Source organism: Homalodisca vitripennis, chromosome 8 (genome assembly GCF_021130785.1).
Source record: "Homalodisca vitripennis isolate AUS2020 chromosome 8, UT_GWSS_2.1, whole genome shotgun sequence".
NCBI lineage: Eukaryota > Metazoa > Arthropoda > Insecta > Hemiptera > Cicadellidae > Homalodisca > Homalodisca vitripennis.
In genome coordinates this window covers 94583717-94608140 of record NC_060214.1, presented here as the reverse complement: position 1 = coordinate 94608140, position 24424 = coordinate 94583717, and the positions used below count along the sequence as shown (strand labels likewise).

At 33.0% G+C, this 24424-nt stretch overlaps 1 protein-coding gene across 2 annotated transcripts in view; it reads left to right on the top strand.

Moving 5' to 3' along the window:
• LOC124367765 (titin homolog) overlaps positions 1-24424 on the top strand; it is a 38878-nt gene that overhangs the window by 5595 nt on the left and 8859 nt on the right. The window contains exons 2-5 of one of the 2 annotated variants that reach the window (XM_046824866.1): positions 12687-12764; positions 15317-15721; positions 17406-17615; positions 20426-20592. In XM_046824866.1, coding sequence (XP_046680822.1) covers positions 12687-12764; positions 15317-15721; positions 17406-17615; positions 20426-20592 — 860 coding nt within the window. Of the gene's footprint in view, positions 1-12686; positions 12765-15316; positions 15722-17405; positions 17620-20425; positions 20593-24424 lie in introns of those variants that run through there. The other variant, XM_046824867.1, reaches the window with a different exon arrangement.

Genomic DNA, 24424 nt, shown 5'->3' with positions numbered 1-24424 from the left:
AAATTTAAAATAAACGTGTGTAAATTAGCCCTCTGTCCAAAAACTAACAATACAGGATCGGCATCTACACCGTCATGAATAAATGTTCCTCTCTACATAAATATCGAATAGAATTATAACGATAGTGTTCGTCGGGGTTCCATGGTCAATCCAAAGCCAAATAAAAAAACTCCCAAGTAGCTTCTGGTCTGATGGTTCTCGCCATTTTCGGCTCGAGTTCGGTTTGTTTTGAATTTCGAGTTGAGTGTGTTGTAATGGAGGGGTTTTGAGGTTATGTGTTTAGTTTTTGTTAATTTTTGAGCTGTGCCTATCTACATTTTAAAGATAATGTATGAAAATCTGTTATCTTAAGCGTAAGAAAAATTGCTTATCTCACAATGTTTCCAACAGTAAAAGGAACTACAAAATCTCCTTCACCTGTTGCAATGATTAAAATTAAGAGCCCCAAAAGTGATATAAAGGTAAGTATTGAAAGATTTTTCTGGTTATTATCGTATTCATTATATATTAACGATTAACAAAATTATATCTATTTGTTTATTGCAAGTATATGAGGTAGGCATATGGCTAGAAACTATATACACTCCTGGACAAAATTATCGCAGCACATTCATTTTCGAAGTTATTAACAAATCTCTAACCATGCTGTAAAAAATATATTTAAGAGAAAAAGACAAGGAAAACTCAATAAAATCTGTGTATGGTTAGTTATGTCAAGATTCAATGAATAAAAAATTATAATTTAATATGAATTAATTTATCCATTTAACTACTTACGTAATTTAACACATTATAATTATTCCACTTTAGTTGAAAGTTAATTTCCCCTTATTTAGTAACATGTATTACCCCCTCTTGCCTGAATCACTGCCAGGAGCCTCCTAGGCATACCTTCAATGAGGTGCTGGATATCTTCAATAGGTATTCCCTGCCACTCCTCTTTTACAGCACTTTCCAGCTCTGCAAGGTTTGCTGGAGGTGGATTTCTAGCACGTGTTCATTTTTTTAAAGTGTCCCACACATGCTCTATTGGGTTTAAATCAGGGCTTCTTGGTGGCCACTCCAGGGTAGTGATACCAACCTCTCTTAAGTAGTCTGTCACTGCTGCGGCACTGTGTGGTCTGGCGTTATCGTGCATTAGCACAAACTGAGGGCCAACGAAAGGTGCAAAGGTACAACATATTCTTGTAGTATAGTCTCTACATACCTAGGAGCATTTAGAGCTGGTCTAGCTATTGTTACTAACTCTGTACACGCCTCATAATTAATTTCTCCCCAAAACATAACAGAACCACCCCCAAAAGGTACCTGAGGTGAGAAACAGGCCTGAGCGAAACGTTCTCCACGCCTTCTCCATACACGCTCTCGTCCATCCGGAGACCTCAGACTGACTCTTGTTTCATCAGTGAAGAGGACTGCCTTCCAATCCTCCAAAGTCCAATTGACATGATTTTGAGCAAACCGTAATATCATTACTCGATGCCTTCTGATGAGAAGTGGGCCCCTGGCAGGTCTTCTGCTGCTCAATGTGCCTTCATGGAGACGTCGGCGTATAGTTCTACTTGTAACTTGGACATTTCGAGTTGTTCTTAACATTGCTTGCAGCTCTGTATTTGTTGAAGTACGATTTCTTAATGCGTTTAGCCTTACAAACGGTCGTCAGCTTCGCTTGTAGCCCGAGGACGGCCCTGACCTCGCCTCCTATTGTCGCTCCTGGTTTCTTGAAGCCGCTGAACCACTCTCATAACAGTTGTGTTGTGTATGCCAAACAAAGCAGCAACTTCTCTATACGAACGCCCCTGCTGTACAAAAAACGTTATTCTAGCCGCTTCTCTCGGTGTCAAGAATCGAGGCATACTGCTGTTGCACTTCCACCACAAAGTAAACTCAGGCGCAGACTGAGAGGAGAAATGTCATTACCCTGATAAACATTTTCAGTGAGTCACATTATGGAAAAGAGCAAGGTTGTACATGTCCACATAACACACTATTGGAATTCTGTAATCGTTAAGATAAGATAATTACATTAGATAAGGATAACAACTGGCCACAATATCTCCTTTATCAAGCTAAGAATCCTGAGTAACAATATGAGACAAATAAGGTATTTTTATAAGTAATAAAAGAAAATTATTTAGTGCTGCGTTAATTTTGTCCAGGAGTATTAACCTATTCTTAGATTGTGTATAGTACCAATCTGGTAATTTAAATTTAGACAATTAGATTGCATTTAGGTGAGTAAACTAATTTATAATTCACCTAGGACTACAACTGGGATGTAAGTAAAGGTTGTAACTTGAGTTCAGCATTTCATACCATTTGGTGTTGCCAGATATTTTTTTTTTTGTAATTGGGGTAGAGTACGATAAGTGGACCCGGTTTTTTTAATCGCAAAATGAAATCATCGATACCTAATATTCGCATCTCAAATCCTAGACTATCAATCGATATTTGACTCAAGAGTACATAGACTTTTCGGTACACGACCCATCTCATTTTTTGCAGATTTTTCAAATGGAAAGTGTTTAATAAGTGATTAGGCTGCAGCATAGCGACCACTAGTATAATCAAATCAGGTTAACAAGTTATGAATTAGAAATACATAAAATATCAAATAAAAAAATATAATTATAGTTTTATATTTGTTTTGTTCCAAATTAATTCAAACAAAGCAAATCATTTGTATGGTATTTGAGCAAGTAAGCTACAGTGATGATGTACTTGTGTTGTTTCTTTCACAAGCTGTCAGACACATTTATCCTTCAAATAGTAAAAAGTAACCAAATATAACTGTTTTGTTTGATATTTTTGCGTAAATACATATTGCGTATTGTTTCTTTATTCATCATTACATTATTACTTTTTTAGGTTCAAAAACAGCTGAACTATACTGTAATTTTAAATACCTTTAATGTAATTCGGTTTGACATTTTGGTTTCAGGACTTAGTTTAGATATTCATAAATATTGATGATTCGATGGACAGAACATGGAAAGTTATAAGTGAATTGATAGAATAGTGTAGGGTGAAAGGGAGTAAAATACAGTTAGAAATTAATAATAAGTTAGCTAATGACTCACAAAATTTGGATTCAGAGTTGGTCTTAATATAGAACATGCTTTATTAAATTTTGTCTGATATTTTTGAGGATTTAAATGAACGTAGATCTGTAAGTGGTTTATTTTTAGACATAAAAAAGTGACACCGTAGATCACAGAACTTTACTAAACAAATTATTTCAATATGGTATACGAGGAGTAACTCATAAAGGGTTTCAAAGTTATTTATTGGATAGAAAACAATATATGAAATTTAATTCTGTGCTGTGAAATTGGTGAAATAAAACATGGAGTACCCCAAGGATCAGTTTTAGTAGTAATTTTATTCATTATATATAACTTAAATGATCTTTGTAAAGGTAACTTTAAAGGTAAATTAACGTCTTTTGCTGATGAAGATACATTCTATTCTGAAGAAGATTGGGAAACAGTAGCAAAAGCTATGAACAGCGATATAGAAGAACTTAATTGGTGGTTGACTGTGAATTATATGTTAATAAGTACTGAAAAAACAAAATATGTAAATTTTAATCTCAGAAAAGAAATGTGCTTTTTAGAACCCATAAAATACACAGTGCACAGAGTGTATTAGTAGAAAAAATGTATGTGCAATAAATACATTTTCTATTTTTTAAAAGGTTAACAATGTTAAATATTTAGGAATTTATGTTGATTCTGATGTCAATTGGAAAAATTATTTACAAAAATTAAGAGAAAAAACTTAAAAGCACACTTAGGTACTTCTATTTCTTGCAAAACATGATAAGTACAAAGATCTTGAGACTGCTGTACTTTCCCATGGTACAAGTACAAAGCAGGATTCAATATGGAATAATATTATGGGGTAGTATGTATGAAATCTCCTTAAATCTTATATTTTTTTTAACAGAAACATTTTATTTGATTGATTTAATTTAAAAGTAAGTTTGAGCCCTCATTCCCAGTATTCTTATCACTTTTCCCTTAAAGTATCTTTTCTTGTTCAAATTTCTGAAATTGTTTTTGATAAAAGTGGAAATCTTCCCCAGAACAAAAATACTTATGAGCCACGGCTCAGGAATTTCAATCATACAGTTCCTAAGCCAAACATTAAATTTTTTACAAGAACTTTTAACTTTATAGCACCTAGAATTTTTAATAAATTGCCAGAAAACGTAAAAACTTCACCTAGCTGAAAAATATTCCTTGTAAAGTTAAAAAAAATGGTATCTTAAAACTGATGTTGATCAAATACTGCTCACACAGCGGAGATTACAAACTTTTGTATAAATGTGCATTGAGATTTATTTTAAATTATAAAGTTACTTTTAAATATAAAATTAACTAAAGCCTTAGTTTAGGGGGAAAATGCTATTTTATTATTATTATTATTATTTCAGTTTTACATTATAAAAAGATATATATTTTAAAGAATTGACATAGATTTACTTTTATTTTTAGACCGCTTTATGAAAAAGTATAAGAATAATTTTTGCTTGATCGCACATTTAATATTTTATTACTAATGATAGAACCTCTAAACAGGCTTAGCCTTAGAGGCCCTAAATTTTTTCAAGTTATGTACTGTATATGTTGATATTTAGTTGTAGAATTAGTGATTAATTGAATTTTTTTATTTACTCTTTTGTTTACAACTGTTAGATGATTTGATATATTATGTTTTATATGCACATATTTGAGAAAATAAAACATTATTATTATTATTAGGTATTAAAGTGATAGATATCTCAGGTTTAGACTGTTTCATAACATGAAAGTGTAATGAATCAGGTCCATACTGAGTAGTCTATGGTCTGAGATATCCTGCTCCCATAAACTGATGCTGTACATGTGCAGAGAAATTTTTGTCCCCATATTGTTAATGCATTCATTCTACCTTGTAGTTAGTACAAAACTAACAGACAGATTGCGAGGAGTTATGTAGTCACATAGTATCGTACCCAGATTACTTCCTCCTATTTCAATGCTAAGATCATAACACCGATCACAACACCATGTGGTAGTAAAGTCTACCTTGTAGTTAGAACAAAACTAACAAACAGATTGCGAGGAGTTATGTAGTCACATAGTACTGTACCCAGATTACTTCCTCCTATTTCAATGCTAAGATCATAACACCGATCACAACACCATGTGGCAGTAAAGTCTACCATGATCTCAGCTCTTCAGAACTGAGGCTTTTAAAATTATAAGCTTATTACAGGCTAATTAGCTAATATAGTCTGTTTAGTAATACATTTGTCTCTCATTACCAATGAGGCTAATTAACTCTTTGTTGTAACTATCATTGTTTACACATAGAAAAATACATTCATAGTAACCTTATTGATAACCTCTGCAATTTTTACCATGGACACATTGTGTATTGAAGGTACTCTGGTTTGTTTAGGATGATTGGGGGTTTGGGGTTGAAGACAAGAATCTCAATTTACATAGTTAAATGTCACAATACAGGGTGAGCCGAAATTCCTCCCAAATTTTATAAGTGAATAAAACAAATACATTACAGATAAAAAAACTATAAAACTTTTGAAGACACGTTTTATTTACCGTGTTTCTAAATTGTTGTCTGCTGAGTAGTGTAAATTATTTTTGCACAATTGAAGGTGATTTCTAAAAGCTGTCATCATGTGACGTATTATGTCTTGTGGAATAGCAGTCTTGTTGAGGCCTATACCTGTGATTCACCTTAGGTTTAAAGTACCCCCACATGAAAAAATCATTAAGTGCGAGGTCTGTGTGTAATCGCAGAATGAGAAAAATTTTCTGGGGGAAGGGCTTTCAGCGCGTCTATGACGTAGGACTGTCTTCCTGAAAGTACACATCAAGGTTGTCCTTTTCTTAAGTTTTTGAGTTAAGAAAGCTAGAGAGAAAAACCAACAGCTGCAGCAGGTTTTCTTGCTGAACGCTGTGGGCACTGCAGAAAAGACTGTCTTACGGTCTTAATGTTTCCAAAGTTCAAGTACTTTTAGGTAGGCTAGATAATTTTTTCAATACTGAACCTGTAGTTCCAGTGTTCCCAACCCAATGTAAGATAATCTTTTGATCAGAAATCTGTTCATTTTGTGAAATTTCAAACCGTAAACGGAATGCTCTTTGTACAAAAATAACAACTGTTGTTATTGAAAACTTTTCAACGATGGACACCTGACTGAGCCTTAGTGGCAACTAAAATAACTGGGTATTAGTGAAGGAGTGTGACCATCCCCAACCCTCTTGCTTGTCAATTGATGACGCTACAGCCAATCAAAGTATGGGGGAGGTGGGTTTTTTTCTACTCACCTAGTAAAAAACAATTTTGAAATTGAATGTTAGACATTAGCCAGTAACCAGAGAAGACTGGAACTAACGAATAATAATAATAATAATAATAATAATATTTTATTGCCATACAAAATTTTTACATTCATCGACAAAGTCAAAGTACAGCCAGTAGCCAAGTCAAACTTAGTTTACTAATCAAAATGTTAGTGTATATAAACTAATTTACCATAAACTACTATTACAAAATAAAAAATTACATAAAGTATTTTTGGTTAAAAACCAATACAAGGTACAGCAAAAAATTCTTCAATTGAATAAAAAGGATTGGCTAGAAGCCAACTATAGAGCCTATTACAATAAACATTTCTTGAATATTTATTTACTAACTGAGACAACTTATTATAAATTTTCAATGATAAAACCTGGTGACTATTAACTGATTTATCTAGCCTACAGAAATTAATTGTAGTAAGCCTACTTGCCTTACTCCTCGTATTATAATTGTGACTGGCATACTTTATAGTACTAGGGTTGCGAAAGGTATACAAAACCAAGTCATACACAAACAAATTAATAATAGTTTGAATTTTTGACTTAATTAAATAATGGTCTACAATGTTCTAAAAAATTGGCACCACAAATTATTCTGATAACTTTTTTTTGCAAAATTAATATTTCATTTATCCTGCTGCAGTTTCCGTAAAATATTAAACCGTACCTAAGAATTGACTGAAAGTAAGAAAAATACGCGGATCTAATATAATTTTGTTCAATACGGCTAGTAAGCCTTTTCATTAAGAAGATAACCCTAGACAATTTTGAGGTAATATAATCAATGTGAGGTCACCAAGATAGATTTTTATCAATTTGTACTCCCAAAAACTTTACTTGATTAGAAAATTGATCAAAATTGGTATTAATATTAATATCAAAAGGTCTTAAAGTAAAAATTATGTTTTGGGTTTTTTCTTCATTCAAAAGAAAACCGTTTGCCTTAAACCAACCCGATACCCTATCTAAAGCACTTTGTGCCAAGACATTAAGAGTATCGATATTTGAATTGATGTTAACAAATGTTGTATCGTCTGCATACAGGATTGTTTTACAATTTATAAAAGCTGGTAGGTCATTAATAGAAATTAAAAAGAGCAAAGGACCTAAAACCGATCCCTGAGGGACACCATATTTAACTGAAACCTCCTTTGACCAATCGCCATTTACTAAAACCTTCTGCTTACGCTCAAAAAGGTATGATCTAAAAAATTCCATCTGCAAATTAAGAACTCCATAGTATTTCAATTTGAACAATAATTCTGAGTGATTCACTCAGTCAAAGGCTTTGCTCAAGTCACAAAGAGTAGCCCGAGCAAAACCCTTACTTTCAAACGCTAGTAGCACTTCATGCACCAGCTTATCTATGGCATCTACTGTGGACTTACCTTTTCTAAAACCAAACTGAAAAAGACTTAAAAGATTGTTTTTTTTCAAAATAACTACTTAACTGATCAAAAACTAAAAGTTCAAATACTTTGGATATTACAGGAATAACTGAAATTGGCCTGTAGCTCTCAGGTTTTTCCTTTGATCCTTTTTTAAACACTGGACTAATCCTTGAAATTTTTAATTCATTAGGAAATATTCCTTCTGAGAGACAAAGGTTAAAGCAGCAGGATAACGGTATAGATAGGTTATAAATGATTTTCTTTAACAAATTATTAGACATTAGGTATACATCATTACAATCAGAGTTTTTTAAACGCTTAGTTGCTTCAATTACATCGAGTGGTGTTATAGTATTCCATGTGAATTGTACATTCGGGACAGGTATACCAGTGGATGCAAGCAACTGCTCAGAGCTAGTAGGAGGAAAGCCTATGCTGTTTTTAATGGTCTCAACCGAATTAAGGAAACAATTATTAAAAGTATCGGGGCATATTAATGAATTTTTAAGACTTACATTGCTATCACTATTATTGCTTTTAATAATATCCCATGCTGTTCTACACTTGTTACTACTCCCTTCTATGACACTTGTGTTATATTTAATTTTGGCTTCTTTAATGCTTTTTCTGTAATGGTGCTTTAAGTCATTGTATGTCTGTTTGATTGCATGGGAATTCCTGATGTTATTTTTTACTAAACTGTCTAAGAAAATTAATCTATTTTTCATGACAGCTAATTCATTATTGAACCAAAGGTTATTACTTTTTTTATAATTATTGGTATTTACGTTTACTGGTTTAGAGAGATAGTTAATGTTATTTGTTAATATATTTAAAATTATGGAACAGACATTCTGAGCGTCAAAAACATTAGGGCTCATAATATTATTCCAATCATAGCACCCCAATCTGTCTGCTAACTCGCATATTTTTTGTTTTGGCAAGATAATTTTAAAAAGAGGCATACTACACGATACGTTAGATTGATTAGGATTGATATTCATTTTAAGTGTAAGACCACAGTGGTCTGAAAACGGAAAATTAAAAATACTACAACTAAGATTACTATTTTTATGGGAATTTACAAGAATATTGTCTAAACAGTTATTTCCTCGGGTAGGCTGACTATTTAGGTGATAAAAGTTATACTGTCGCAAAAGATTAAGAAATTGCTTAGAAAAATTACTACCCTTAGTTACATCAAAATTACAATTAAAATCACCCCCAATCACAGTTGTGTAATTAGACCATTTTATAAAGAATTGCAGTAATTCCTCAAAAGAATCAAGAAAGATATGTGGGTTACCTGATGGAGAGTGATAAACATTTACAACAATCAATTTCAGATTATCGATAAAGATAGCAGCCACCTCCAAATCCAACTCAGAACAAAATTGCTTTACGTCACATTTTCTTACATTAAAATTTGCATGTGTAAAAATTACAGAACCGCCTCTAATATGGTCAGTTCTACAGTATGCGCTTTTACAAAGATAACCATCAGGCAGAACTGAGAAAATTTCTTCTTCTTTAAGCCAGTGCTCAGATAAACCAATTACGTTTATATTGTTAGTTGTTAAAAAAGATTCTAAGATTAAATTTTTGTTGTTAAGCCCTTGGATGTTTAAAAATAAAAAATATAGTGTCATGTCCTCAGTCGTATTTGCCGATGGCAGTCCCTGTATTGCAGGCTTACTACTTTTGATTGGATTAAATACCCTGCTTACCTATGGTTAATGGCAGAGACATACTTGAATGATTAAGTTGGACAATATTATCTACACTACATTCTTCCACTTCTATTACACACTCATGTACACTGGACTGACTTTCAACACTGCACAGGACACTTGGACACTGGTATGAAGACTGTAGAGATGTTGGTTCACAGACGATGGGGCTGACAGGACAGGGAGTAGATGTGTTAGTGCCCATCATCAGCACCCGCTCCCGTGAATCACCAGCTGGTAACTGAGATGCAATTAGGCTCTTCAGGGTCTCCACGAATTTATCATGCGCAAGTCCCCCCCATAGACTTCTTCTTGCCTGTTGATCGTATGTGATAATTTTCACCTTGGCCCCAGTTACTTTGTGAAATTTTATGATATTTGTAATGAAATGTTGTGGTTCAATAAGGTCACGGACACACCCTATCGCAGAGCAGATCAGAGTAGATAACCCACTGGATTTGAAATCGTTTTGAAGTTGATCAAAAGCCGCATCATAGTCAGCCAACGTGGGCTTGCCAAAGTATCTGCTTTTCGTTACTAAACTGTAAATAGTAGGTCCATTTATAGGATTTTGCCTGGCCAAATTGTTGTATATGAGGTCAGAAATTTGTGGACGTCCAAATTTCTTCCTAAAAGCCACAGCCACTCCGGCAGACATATGTTTTGGGTCTTGAAAGTCTGATGATATGGTGTGAGCAAATGCAGTGGATTTAGTGTCCGTGACTTCCCCAAAAACAACCCTCATGTCAGATTCCACAACAGTTATTCCACTTGTTTTTGGTAATAAAGGTGAGCAAGTAGAGTTTAAGGTAGATTGACTTTTTCTGCTAGTTGTGGTAATGATTTTAACTATCATTTCGGCTACTCTTAATTTTCCTCTCTTGTTCAGGTGTAAGCCGTGATTAGTAAAGAGGTGGCGAGTTAGATGATGAAGCGGAAGAACAAGACAGTTGTTCTTGGCAGCAATAACTTCAATTTCCCTATTAATTTTGGAAATTTTTAAATCTAAATTTAAATTAGGCTGGTCGTGCCTCATTGGCAGCGTCGCAAGAATCAGGTTTAAGTTATTTGATTTTGTTAGAAACTCCTGAACCTCATTCAGGAAACGTTCTGTGCCCATAGCCTCCATATTGTTTGTTCCAGCTATGATAAGGACACTGTCTTCTTTTGTTAAGTCTTTACTCAGATCCATGAAATCCTCCACCACGCCACCAAATCTTGCTCCTGGCCGAACACAAGAGAATGCATTTACTGAAGATCTTTGCTCAACCAAGTGACCTAGATTTTTTCCGTGACTATCAGCCAGTATGAGAAGTCGGTTTTTAAATGAGTCAGCTGACAAGGATGTGGATTTGGTTTTATGAGGTCCAATTTTTGATGGTGTCATCCATGTATTAGTGTTGGTACATACCTTTAATGAAGGAAGACAGTGCATACAACCTTTAGTTTTGTTTCTGAGGTCTTGGATTTCACCCTCTAGCCCTTTGTAATCATTTTGTAAACAAATAATTACACGGTTAAGATTTAAAATTTCACTTTTAGCATTGTTCAACTCCTGTAAAAGTATTTGTTTTTGAAAGTCTGATGTAACATTATTTGGCAAATCACAGTTGTTCGTTCCAGGATTAACTCTTTCTTCCAATAAATTTGTTTTTTCCCAACTGACTGCGCTCTTCAATTAAACTTTTTTCCAAGCTGATACATCTATCTGTTAGTGCTTGCAATAGATAATTTAAATCTATGTCCTGTGTAGTATTGACACCTGCATCACTCTTGGTTACATCTTGAAATGAGGTAGGAGTACATTTTTTCATCAAGGGGGTTGATGGGATTTCCTCCACATTACTTATTTTAGACATATTAAAACTGTCATTTTGGGATTTCCTTGAGGGTTTTATTTTGTTTTTACTTTTAAATTCTTCTTTAATTTCATTTATTGCTATTTTGAGGTCCTCACTCATTTTCTTAACACTTAGAAGTTTATTTTTGTGCTCAATATAGCTACTCAGATCACTATATCTACACTTTCCTCGTTCCTTTGATCCATAGAATACTACATTATATATTTGAGATTTCCCTTTATTTTCTATCCCATCAGTGATTGCTGGCCAAGACGGATGACCCCTTAGCTTAGCAATAACAAGGTCACCTACTTGATACTTTGAGGTCATTATTATTATTATTATTTATTCAGACCAAATATCAATTGAACAAGAACATTAAATAATCCAACAGAAAAAATATTGAATTTCTTTTTTTTTTCTTTTTTTTTATAAAGAAGTATTTTACAAGAAAGTATTTTATGCAATAGTAGGTTTAAAAAAAGTAAAATGTAAAAGTGTCAGTGGTGATTGAAAGATTGATCAGTAAAAGTCAAAGTAAAAATCATTTGTAGTCCACCATATATATGGCCAGATTCAGCAATGTTTACAAACACTAGCAGACTATGGCCAGTCTAACTGGCGTGATGTCCGCAATCATCTGTAGTCCACTATATTAATGGCCAGATTGTATTCAGACGATTCAATTGGTGATAAGAGCTGTTCCAATTCCTCATACAGTACTTTTCATGATCAATCAGGCTCACTTATACTACATCTGATATTGTATCAGGAAGACACTAAATAGTCAATGTCAGAACTTTCACTTCCTGTCATACACCACTTTGATCAAAAATATGAAATAAAACATTTTTCATTCTTACTTTGAGATTCAAATTACAGCCGCATATATATAGTCAAAATAATACTTTATAATTGTTCCTTTACTGTTAAAAGTTTATGTTTATTGAGTATTTACTAAATGTGACAACCACGCAATACCATGTGACTTTGGTCTGCAAATAAGTAAGTAGACTTTTTTATAAATAATACATTGGTTAAAAAAAATATTAATTAAGAACTTATATATATTTTGAAAATTGATACTTAGCTGAAATGCTTTAACACTGTTTCTACTTTCAGATTAGGTTTGGAACTTGTAAAAATTAAGAAATTAAGCACTAGTCACATTAGCCAAATACACATCATATAACAGCTATATCTGAATGCATTAATGGAGGCCTCCCATCATGACGCATCCTTGTATGTGCACTGTTATATTTTGTAACATAACAAATTAAAAGCGCTTAGAGGTAAGACTGGGCAGGATAATGAAATAAGTAAACTTTACTTGAATTTATTTTCTTGCAGGTGCACAGATTGTATTTTAACGAGACATCCAAAATAACACCTGAGCTTCCAAAGCGAGGAAATAGTAGCACTATTCATGTGAGTATAAGAATAAGAATAATTTATTCACACAATAGAACTCAAAGGTTTTCTGTGTAAGTCAAAACATCAGTATCAAAAGTAATTATAAAAAAAGCAACAGAACAGCATACAATTAAAAGGTAAAAAACAATAAATTCTTGTAACATTTTAAAGTTATTCCTACTACAAAAAAATCGGCCTAATCAAGACATGGGTATCACGAGAGCCTCGTGGTGACTGTAGAAAGCCGTCCCGATCAAGTAAGTCTTTAAATAATTTTTGAAACTGTTTAAATTTGTTTGAATTTTGATTACATTTGGAAGTAAATTGTACAGTTTAGGACCAAAATAAAAAATTGAGTTTTGAAAAGGTTGAGTCTGAAACGGTCTGAAATTAGGTAATTTCTGTGCCATGTGTTATGATCATGATTTAAATTTGGAAAAAGATTTTTATTTTGAAATCAAAAATTAGAAGGGAGGCCAAGGTAAGGATCCCACTAGATCGGAAACGCTCTCTACAGCTCTCATTTGATCTCATTCCCCAGACGACCCTCAATGCTCTCTTTTGAAGAGTGAATACTCTATTAAAATTTATGACACTATGTCTCTGATTAGCTTAAGTAACCCAGTTTAAGAACTTGTTTTGAGGCAAATGTAGAAAGGCACCTCAGGGCGAATGTAGCTTGAATTGAGCTGCTTCGATAATGTGTTTATATGAATATTCCATTTCTTGTCAAAATCAAGATGGACCCTTAAGAAACTTACAGAAAAATTGCTACTTATTGGATTGCCACCAAATGTATAAATATTAGGAACATTTTGGGAGGTTTGGAAATAAAATTACAAAACGTTTGTTTTAGAAAAGTTTAAGAACAGGTTATTAGTGCAGAACCAGTCAGAAATCAAAGATGATATTGCTGTATAATGTTCTAACAGGGTACTAAAGTACAATTATTTAGAATAATGCTAGTGTCATCCACGAAAAGAGTGACAGCAGGTTTTATGGTTCTGTTGAAATGACTATCAATGTATTTTGGAAGATTATTAATGTATATGAGGAAAAGTAGAGGTCCAAGGATAGATCCCTGAGGCACTCCTTTCTTGATAACAGAAAAATCCGAAAAATACTGCTGGGAATTATTGCGGATTTCAACACATTGAACACGCCCCAATAAGTAAGTTTTAAACCACTGAAGTACCAATCCTCTAAATCCATATCTTTCAAGTTTATCAAGAAGTATATGATGATCTACAACATCAAGTGCCCTGTTGAGATCACAAAAAAGACAAAGAGCGTGCTGTCTGGAATCAAGAGATGATATAATTCTTTTTATAGAGTTAGCTATGGCAAGTTCAGTGTTTGATGCACGTTTAAAGCCGTATTGACTTTGGGTTAGAATTTTATTAATTTCCAGGAAGTCATAAATTCTTTGATACATGATTTTTTTCAAATACCTTTGCAAATATTGGGATTATAGCTATTGGTCTAAAGGAATCAGAATCCAACTTTTTCCGACTCTTTGGTAAAGGTATAATTTTGGTTACTTTTAGATCAGATGGAAATATCCCTTCACTTAAAGAAGCATTAAAAAGATGTGTGAGAATAGGAGAGAGTTCAGAAACAAATTCCTTTATAAGAGAACTTAAAAATCTGAAAATATTGTTTGATTTGCTATTTTTAATTAAATAAATGCTTGTGTGATTTCATTACACATTACATTAAAAAAAGAAAAATTGACAGGTATTTAAAATGACAGAGGGTTGATGTTGAGAGTGTTTAGTGTAGGGGGGTTGTGAATGAGCCAATCTATCGGCCATATTGGTGAAAGTATTATTAAGAGATGAAACAATATAGATTATGTAACAAAATTTTATTTAAGTCTTTTAGGGCTGGCAACTAATAAACAAGTTAGTAAAAATTGTAAGGGTTAACTATTTTTATTATCGTAGATATACAGTAGTACTCTTATATTTGTCAGAGAAGTTATTTTACAGTGTAAACTCAAAATGATTAAAATTATTTGGTTGAAAGTTTGGGATAGTGTTCATAAAACTATTTACAACTAGCAGTATTTTTAACATAAAAATGTTTTACCATTTGTATGAATATTACGTCATTTATTATCTTAAAAGAACAAGGAAAAACTTTTGTTTAGTGGTGGGTATGCAGTTATGAAACATAAAACATAAATAATCTGTAAATTTTGAAGTTATGAGCCTTATTTATTGGTTCATATTAGATAGACTTCTTAGAATTATACTGTGGCTCCACATTAGTTTATTAAAAATATCCCTGTTCTGTTTGATTCTTTCATTTTCCTTTTTAGTTAGTTTTTAAGAATGTTAACTAATATGATCAATTTAACTGAACTAGCTTCAATAAGAGAACAGAGAATGAAATAAGTGCACGTACAATTTCAAGAATTTGCAATGAGAGATCAACTTTAAAACAGTTATTTTTAGGATAAAATGCTTACTTGGGTAACCTGGATAGCTTAAGGCACAACTAACTTACTTAGTTAGGTTGGTAACTCCATTTTTTACTTTAATTTTTGTTTGGTTGTTTTCCAGAATGAAGAAAAAGTTACTCAGGCTTGGAACAAACTTAAAATCAATGCACTGTCTAAAGCGATAGCGATTGTACCTGATGTGGGTCCTTGTACAATCGGACCCAAATCCCTATCGGTATCAAATTCGGATTGTGACAAGTCCGATGCAGGTGATATTGACAAGCCAGGGGATATTGATCTCAGCGAAGCCATCACTTCAACTCCCCTCAAATCCAAGAATCTTAATATGAAACCCAAAATGAAAGCCAGGTTCGGGACTTTAGAGGAGAAAAATGATTCTTACTCATTTGACATCTCAGAAATTCCTCCTGCAGAAAACTACAGCTGTGACGAGTATAAGGAAGTAGAAGCTTTGAGGAAGTTGTGTTTGTTTAAAATTGAGGCCCAAGTTGAAAGATGTGTTCAGGTAAGAGTAGAAGTTTTAGCAATGTTTAATATAATTAATTAGGGACCTCTTCTAAAATAATCATAAATCTTCAAAAACATGCATTTTAAAATGTTACCTATCCAATCCACTTATTTGGGAAACATATTCATGTAGTATTTGAATCAAACTAGAAAAAAATTACTCAACAGTGCTTTGAGAATATATTTAATACTTCCATTACATTTATTGGAGTTCTAATTGTTTTGCCTATAACTGCATATCTTACTAAGTCACAATTTATAAACATAAAAACAGATTTCGTTAAGTCTTTTTTTTTGTAAGGAGAGACATAACATCAGTATCATCACATCACCATTTTATTTTTCATTTGTTATCCTTCCTGTTATAGATATTAATCCTGACCACAATTTTTGATGGTTCAAACGTCTCTTCATAACTAAAAATACTGTTGTCATTTTCAAATAAAGTGTTTTTTGCCATATCAGATGTGGACTTGACAACATGTCTGTGAATTTACAAAAAGATTTGTTAAACAAACAACTGATGGAGTCTTGTATTTGTAATAATCAAGGTAAATTAATCACAGCATGCATTAATTAATAACTATATACATTTGTATTTGTAATAATCAAGGTAAATTAATCACAGCATGCATTAATTAATTAACTATATACATTTGAGTATTTTTTGCTGGTAAGTAGTTATTTCGCTTAACGTCATTCATGTTGGCCCATATTTTATGGCCACTCATGATTTATGGTGAATATTTATATTTTAATGTCTTATTATGTTCTTGTATTGAACTTGAAATTTAAGACAAAACTATATTCACCAAATTGTGTATTTTATTTAACATCTTCACTGTGTTTTAAAAAGCCAGTTTCTCATATATCACATATGAATTTATGTGCTAAGTCTTAATGTTTGTAATTACGTACAAAATAATTCAATAAGAGAATTTTGCAGTATTTGTAGTTTTACAGATATATAATTAAAAAGTTTACCAACAAACTTCTTTTACTGACATATTTTGATAATTTGTGAGTTATATATATCACAAAACTTTTGTATATTTTGGATTTATTCCAATAAATTACACATTTGCTATAAATTGGAGAATAATTTATTCTTTACTACTTTTTTATTTTAATACATTTATTTGTCAAAGTAAAATTCAAATTATTTAACATTAAATTCTTTTGTTATAAACTACAATTATTTCTAGAAACACTGATAATTTTTAAATGCCTGTATCTTGAATAATAGATGAGCAGTAATTAAAATAAGAAACCCTTACAAAGTTGCAAAAGTGCCTGCCATTTTGGGAAAAAATGATGGGCAGTTCCAGGGTTAAGTAACAATATCAAAATCGCTCATTACAACATTCAATCTGAATGCTGAGTTTAGCTCTAGAATGAGACTTGAACTCTTTGCATCATTTCAACTTCGGAGACACCTAGACTAGAAAGGAGATCTGTCTGGTTAACATAGTAGCCATGCAGGTGATCCAGGTGAAGAGAACACCTCCCTGATATTGAAACAATGCAAAGAATTCATTTTTATCATGAGTCAAGTCTGTGACAGTGTCGAATGATAGTGCACTAAGTGGATGGTGAAATGGAGCTAAACTAAACATTTGCATGACTCAAATGTTTCCCACCATAATGTTGTATTGTTGGATTTCATTCGTTTTCTGTTTTAGAGAAAGAAGAATGACATTTTAAAAGCTTGGCATGAATATGATGAAAAGACCAAAGAAAAATTGTCAGCGTATAAAATTGAACTGGATAAAGAACGCTTGCTTAGGATTCAACAACACAACATTGAAGTTCGTAGATTAATGATGGAATCTAAAGCCAATGCTCAACTGAAAGTCAGAGAACTTGAGCAGAGTAAATCTGACCATGAAAAAGTAAGTTTTTAGATAGGTTTTAGTCATAAGCACTAAGAAAATTTACAAGAGAAGCATAAAAAAGTAATAAATTTGTAGATTTTACCAAGATAGTAAAAATTAGATTTATCAAATCAAGAAAATCAAACTTGTACTACAAATGTAAGAGTCAATAAAAAAGATTTTATATTATTATTTAGAAAAAAATCAGTATATTTTATCTGTAAACACAGAACAGTACAAATCCTATATACTATGTGTTCGAAGCATTGTATTCAAAATATTTCAGAGGTTTATTGGAAAGAACATTTCCTCCCTGCTGGTAGCAGCTATTTTGGTTTAAGCTCTAAAAAATGTTCTCTCTGTTGCGGTCGTCAGAAGCTGCAAGAATTTTTTGACAAAATCTGAGACGGATTTCTGGTTATTGTATCCATGAATATGAATAGAAAACTGTAATGTTCTGTTTTGGAACCTATTATAATTCCAAGGATTTATTAAGTTATTAATACTACAATATATTATTATTATCACTTATTATTAAGCACTTAGACTTGGGGATAGTCATTATGCACACAGTTGTGTTAAGCTAAATACGTGCATAGGTACAAAATTACAAAATATTATTCATTTTCTTTTACTACCGTGTACATGTCATCAACATTTACTGATCCATAAATTAGGATGTCATAAATATGAGAACTTTGATTAGGTTGTTTAGTTATAAACAGTTTGAGTTTTCATGCCTATAAGATGAGAGATATATTGCAGAGATATTGCAGAGAGAGATTATATTGCAGATTATATTGCAGAGAGAGATGAAGATATATATTACAGAGAATATTGTCTGCGATGGTACCTAATACTGCCTTTGGTGGTGCAATCGATTTTGGAATTGGAAAATATTTCTTATGTTAATTATATTAACCCTTCAAGGTAACTTACTTGAGTACAAAGAGAATTGAAGATTTTTTTATCACTCCACACAAAATTTCGGACATTTAAAGTAAACCAATATGCCATTTTGTAATCAGCCCCACATAGAAATGGCTGAAGATAAAAAGGTGAAATTTAGACAATATTTACATGTGTTATAGCTTCAGGGAGTCACACGTTTATAATTTATGTTTTTGTTCCATAACCCAGACTACCTGGCAGTTACCCCCAAATTACATGCTAAATCCACCCCTGTAGTAAACTGTAATTAACTGTGTCAGAAGTAGTGCAGTCATTGAAGCATTATTGCTCCGAATTTTTTTACTGTGAACCGAATTGCATACAATTTTGAAATTAGGTTCATCTTACCCTTAACTTCAAAAGTGAAAATGATTTGAACTCCACAATCACCCTGGGGGTGGTTGCCACCCCTTCTCGGGGGTGAATTTTTATTTTTTCAAAATAACCTCGGATATCGATAGAAGGCCTAATTTTAAGCAAAAAATCATCTATAAAGTTTTTCGAAAAATCCAATACTTTTCAAGTTATTGGCAATTGAAAATTCGCAATTTTTTCACGTTTTTCATCGGTTTTTTGCAAATATCTCCAAAAATATACGTTGTATCGAAAATTTTATAAAGAACAAAATTGTAGCAGGTAAAAAATGAACAATTTGGTTTTTTATAAAATATTCTAAGTGCAATATTAAGCTAGATGTATACCCGTTTATATTCACCGTTAAAAATAATAGGTGGAGTTCAGATCATTTTCACTTTTGAAGTTAAGGGTAAGATGAGTCTAATTCCAAAATTTCATGCAAATCGGTTCACAGTAAAAAAATTCAGAGGTAAGACCGTATTTTTTCGCTTCAATGACTGCACTAAAGACTAAAGTAAAGAAATAATACCAAAGCTGAGTCACTAAGTTCAGAGCATCAAGGAATGTCAGATAGGAAATTATATGGTCACTTAAATTTTAGTTCTTCTTTCTACTTGTAAAACCACATTGGTTATTAAAACAATTCTTTACTCAGAAAAATAAGAGACTCTCGAAGAAAGTCATGTGACTTTATTATACTATAGTATGTATATAGTATATTATACTATAGTAATTATTTCGAAATGAGGGTTTAATTTATTATCTAGGGACTAGTTATGAATATCTAACACATTGATTGCAAATTTCAAGATAATTGGCACCTCATTGGTTTAAGTAGGACTTGGGTTTGGGGGATGAATCTTGTTGAAGAGCACACCATATGGTGGTTTATGGAATATATATAAATAGGCCTGATTCAAAGTAAAACACTTAACTGGTGTATTTCCTACAAGTGGAATTGCTGCCATATGTATATTTTTTAAATTTTAAAGTCTTTTGGAGGAGGTTTTATCCCCTCTTCCCCCCCCCCTTACTTACACCACTGGGAGAATAAAAAAATGTCTAGTTGATAGCGTAGAATAAAGGTTGGTTTTCCTCATTTTCTACAGCCACCACTAGCTGGTCTAGATTGAGGAAAAGTCTTTCCACCCTGCCCACTTCAACTGGTGTAAGCTAGAATAGGTCCTCCTCCTCTTTTTCCAATACTTGAGTTTTAAAAGTATCCCTACCCAAATCTATCTTGAATATCGCATTGTGCTGGTGTTGCATATACAGCATTTTAAATTTATGTGCACAGACGTTTATAACCTGTTTTAACATAAACAAACGGACAAGCAGAATTTTAATATTTATGTATAATATTAATTTTTAATATAGTTTCAATATAAATCATGAATCCCTGGATCTTCTAAAAACTGGTTGGATTATTAGTCCCTACTCAAAAATTATGTAACTGTTGTAGGGTAAACAAAAGCAAACCCTTTTTGGATGGAAATATAAAAATTGTTGTTTTTTTACAGAAAATTGCAGAAACAAGCGAGAGGATCAAATTAATTGAACAACAGAGAAAGGAACTGGAAGAAAAACAGAAACAAAAACGTGAAGAGCTTAAGCAGTGCATTAATAATGTATACAAGATACAAGTGGCGTACGGTCAAAAATACAATCAAATCAATGAAATTACAAAGTAAGTATAATGCGCAACTTTGTACTAATTTAAATTTTGAGTTTTGTATTAAAAGGTCAAGGTATTGCAGCATTTTGTTACCAGAAGAAACTAGGCAAAAATGCTGTGTTTAACTATATTTTACTATAAATGTCATAAATAATTCAATATTTTAAGTAACATTTTTTTAAACATATACAATACAGTTAAAATTGTTAAGTTGGCTTAAAATAAATAAATACATTAGACTAGTTTTTTTTATCAAGCTTGGAAAAACAATTTTAAAATATTTTGTTTTAAAGTAAAAATTGCTTGTTATCATTACAAAATATCAAAGCAATAGATTAAGTGGCTTTATAGTGCATTTTTCAAAACAAGACATTGATATATGTGTTATTTACCTTACTTAGCCTGTGAAACTCTTACTATTGTCACTATTCAAAGTATTAACATAAATAAGTAACTGGCCTTATTTTACTACTTTTTTTTAAATCAAAAATAGTGGATTTTATTGAGTAAAATTACAAGGTAGGAGAAAAATATCATCTTTTCAAAACATCCGGTGCATTGGACATTTGCTTTTCTTGCTGTGAAATGCAATGTCTAGTGGAGAATTAGCACTCAAAGGGTTAGGTAAATAAATTTTGTTTCATGACATTTCTTTACAAACAGTCATTTATTTATTTGGAATAATTGTTGAGACTTCATTAAGTTAGGTAGCAAACAATCAATGAAGTGTTATGCATCTGTAAGCTAATAAAGTAGTATTAGTGGTGACTAATAAACTAGAATAGTTTCTCCTGTAGAATTTACATGTTTTATGATTCTGTCACACATTGGCGGATATAGACAATTATTTTGGGGAGCGGTAGTGACACACTGGGTGTTCAAAGTCAAAATCAAAGAATGGTTTATTTTACCAGGCAAAGTTGGAGCCAGTGCTAATAAGCCATCTCTAACTCCTTACGTGGGGACCAATGGCTTAACCCTCCGACTGCCATTCAACGGAAATCCGTTTATTTTTGTTCCTTAACCCTCCGACAACCATTAATATTTGTATGATGTAAGTTTAAGAGGGATACAATCATCATTAATAGATGTTTCCTTAGGCGTTCCTCATGGTTCTGTCCTTGGACCCTTTTTTTTCCCTGTGATAATTAAGGATTTATAAAAAAATGTTGGTGTGAATTTTGTCATCTATGCTGACGATTCAAATAGACAAATATCTTTATTTGTAATTTCATTAAGAAATACAATGGCGTCACAGTGGTAAAAAAGAATTTCTTGCTTTACAAACTTTCAGATTTTTGTTCAGGTAGTGTTGCGTCCCAGTTGATCTAAAAATTCCTTGATTGAGTTACACTGGTCGTTCCACTAGAAAGTCCCAGAGTGTTTTCTTTAGTTTGTTCACTGGCGTAGTCTTCAGGTAAAATGGAAGGGAGTTGATAATTTTGCGACCAATATATGAGGGTTTCTTGCTGTATTGGGTTGTGTGATGGGCAGGAAGACTGTAGTCGTTTGCTCTTCTAGTATAATAGGAGTGAAAAATCCTCATTCCTAGGAAGGTCTAGTTCCTTTGCATACATGACTACGGCATGGATGTAGAGTGCTGGAGCAGTTTAGAAGCTTTAGGGATTTAAAAGCTTCCCTGCAGCTATCATTGTAGTTTAGTCCTGCGAGTGCCCTGACAGCCTTTTTCTGGAGAACTAGGATTTTGTTAAGATTTCCTTCAGATGTTCCTCCCATGAGATCAATCCATACCGTATATGTGACTCAATCACAGCATAATATGTTGTTTTAGCTGTTTCTAGACCTCCTATCCACATCATTCTCTTCACCACATAAATTCCAGACGAAAGCTTTTTAGACAAGTTGTGTATGTGATCGTTCCAAGAAAGTTCCGCATCAATTGTTAGACCTAGAAGTTTATAGTTTTTTTCCACTGTAATTTCTGGAATTTCTGGGAGTTGCTCCTGTTTTCTGCTAAAATTTTATGTGTTGTTTTTAAGGGGTTTGATGGCCAAATCATTTTGAAGACAGTATTGAAGTGCTTTATCTGTTGATGATTAGGATATCTGAGTGTAATCCTTGTGGAGTGTTATGTGTAAACAGAAGAGTTGTATCATCTGCATACATTATAGGTTCCACATTTTCCTTACTGATGAAGCTGGAAAAGTCATTTGTAAAGAGAATGAATAAGAAGGGTCCCAGCACTGAGCCTTGGGGCACTCCTCTGGTGACTGGGAGCTGTTTGGATCGATATGTACATCTTTTTCTATTTATGTTTTGTTGAATTTCAACTAATTGACTGCAGCCCTTCAAGTAACTGACCCACCCACTCCCTAGCCACTCCCTCTACTCCCAGCGTTGACAGTTTTTTCTGAATAAGGTCATGACCTAGGCAGTCAAAAGCTTTGCTATAATCTAGCAGTACTGCTGAAACGTTACCTGCGAGCCTCCAGATGGTCAATAGTGTGCTCAATTAAGGTGGATTAGAGCTGTGTTCGTAGACCTGCCTTTGAGAAATCCATGCTGGTTTTTCGCAATTAGATCATATCTTTCCAGGTGGGCCAATCATTCTTGAAAGTGTGATCTTCTCTATTATTTTTTGAAAAAGGTTTGAGATTAATGAAATAGGTCGGTAGTTTTCCTGTTTAGTGTGTATGAGCCTTTTTTGTGTTTTGGGTATATTTTAGCTATCTTTAGAGCAGAAGGAAACTGACCTACATTAAAAGATTTGTTTATTATACTGACAAGAGGAGCTGCTAGTGTTTGGCACAGTGCTTTACAGCTTTTGATGGAATCTCATCCACTCCACTTGAGAACTTGGATTTTAATGAGGCTATTGTTTTTTTAAAAACTTCTTCAGTTGTTGTAGGTGTTAGAATTAATGGCTGGATATTGCTAGGGATCATTGGATGTGTTATTGTTTTATTTTTAAATTGGTTTCTATTTCTTTCTAAAAGTTGCATCTGCTATTTCAACAAAGTATTTTGTTCAATTGTTCAACGATGTCCGCAGGGCTCTGAACTACGAGGTTTCCGTCTATCTCTAGTTGCAGATTTGGTTCCTCCCTCTGTTTACATTGTTTTTCTGTGTTAATTACTTCCCAGATAGCCTTTGACTTATTATCAGCACTTGTAATGTACTCTGCTACGGTGTTTCGCTTTAGATTTTCTTAGCTTCAGATCATAGTTTTTCTTTCTGTCTACCATTGATTTTTTGTCGTTTTCACTTCCAGTGATCTGGTATCTGTGTAGAGCGGCGAGAAAATCTTGTTTTAGTGTTTTTGGCTTCTTCATCATATTGAATGGTTTTCTGTCCTTTCCGCTTTGCTCTTACCTTTTTACAGGGGTATGTATGATCCAATTTTAGTCTTACAGTTGTAAGAAAGGCATTGTATGCTTCTTCAGCATTGGGAGCACTATGAACTCTGTCCCAGTTTTCTTTGGAGAGTTCATCTTTTAGGCTGTCTAGGTTTTTTTCTGGAAAAAATTCTTTTTTTTGTGTAGTTTCTTTTATAAAAGGTACAATCTTTTTCTATTATGACAGTGCATGTTTGGCCTGTGTGATCTGCTATTCCAGCTTCAACTACTGTAAATTCAATGAAATCCTCCTGTATATTGGTACAAATACAGTCTATAGATGTTTGTGAGTAGTTGGTGATTCTTGTCGCTGGAAGTGGTAGTCGTCTTGCTCCAAAGGTCTGTAGTTCATTTTCGAGGTATATGTTGTCTGCATTTTCAGTCAGCCTATCTACATTAATGTCACCCATTAAAACAAGGACTTTGCCTTCTGCTTGAAAAGAGGCAAGTATTTCAGATAAAACATCAACAGCCAGTCTGGCCTGTCC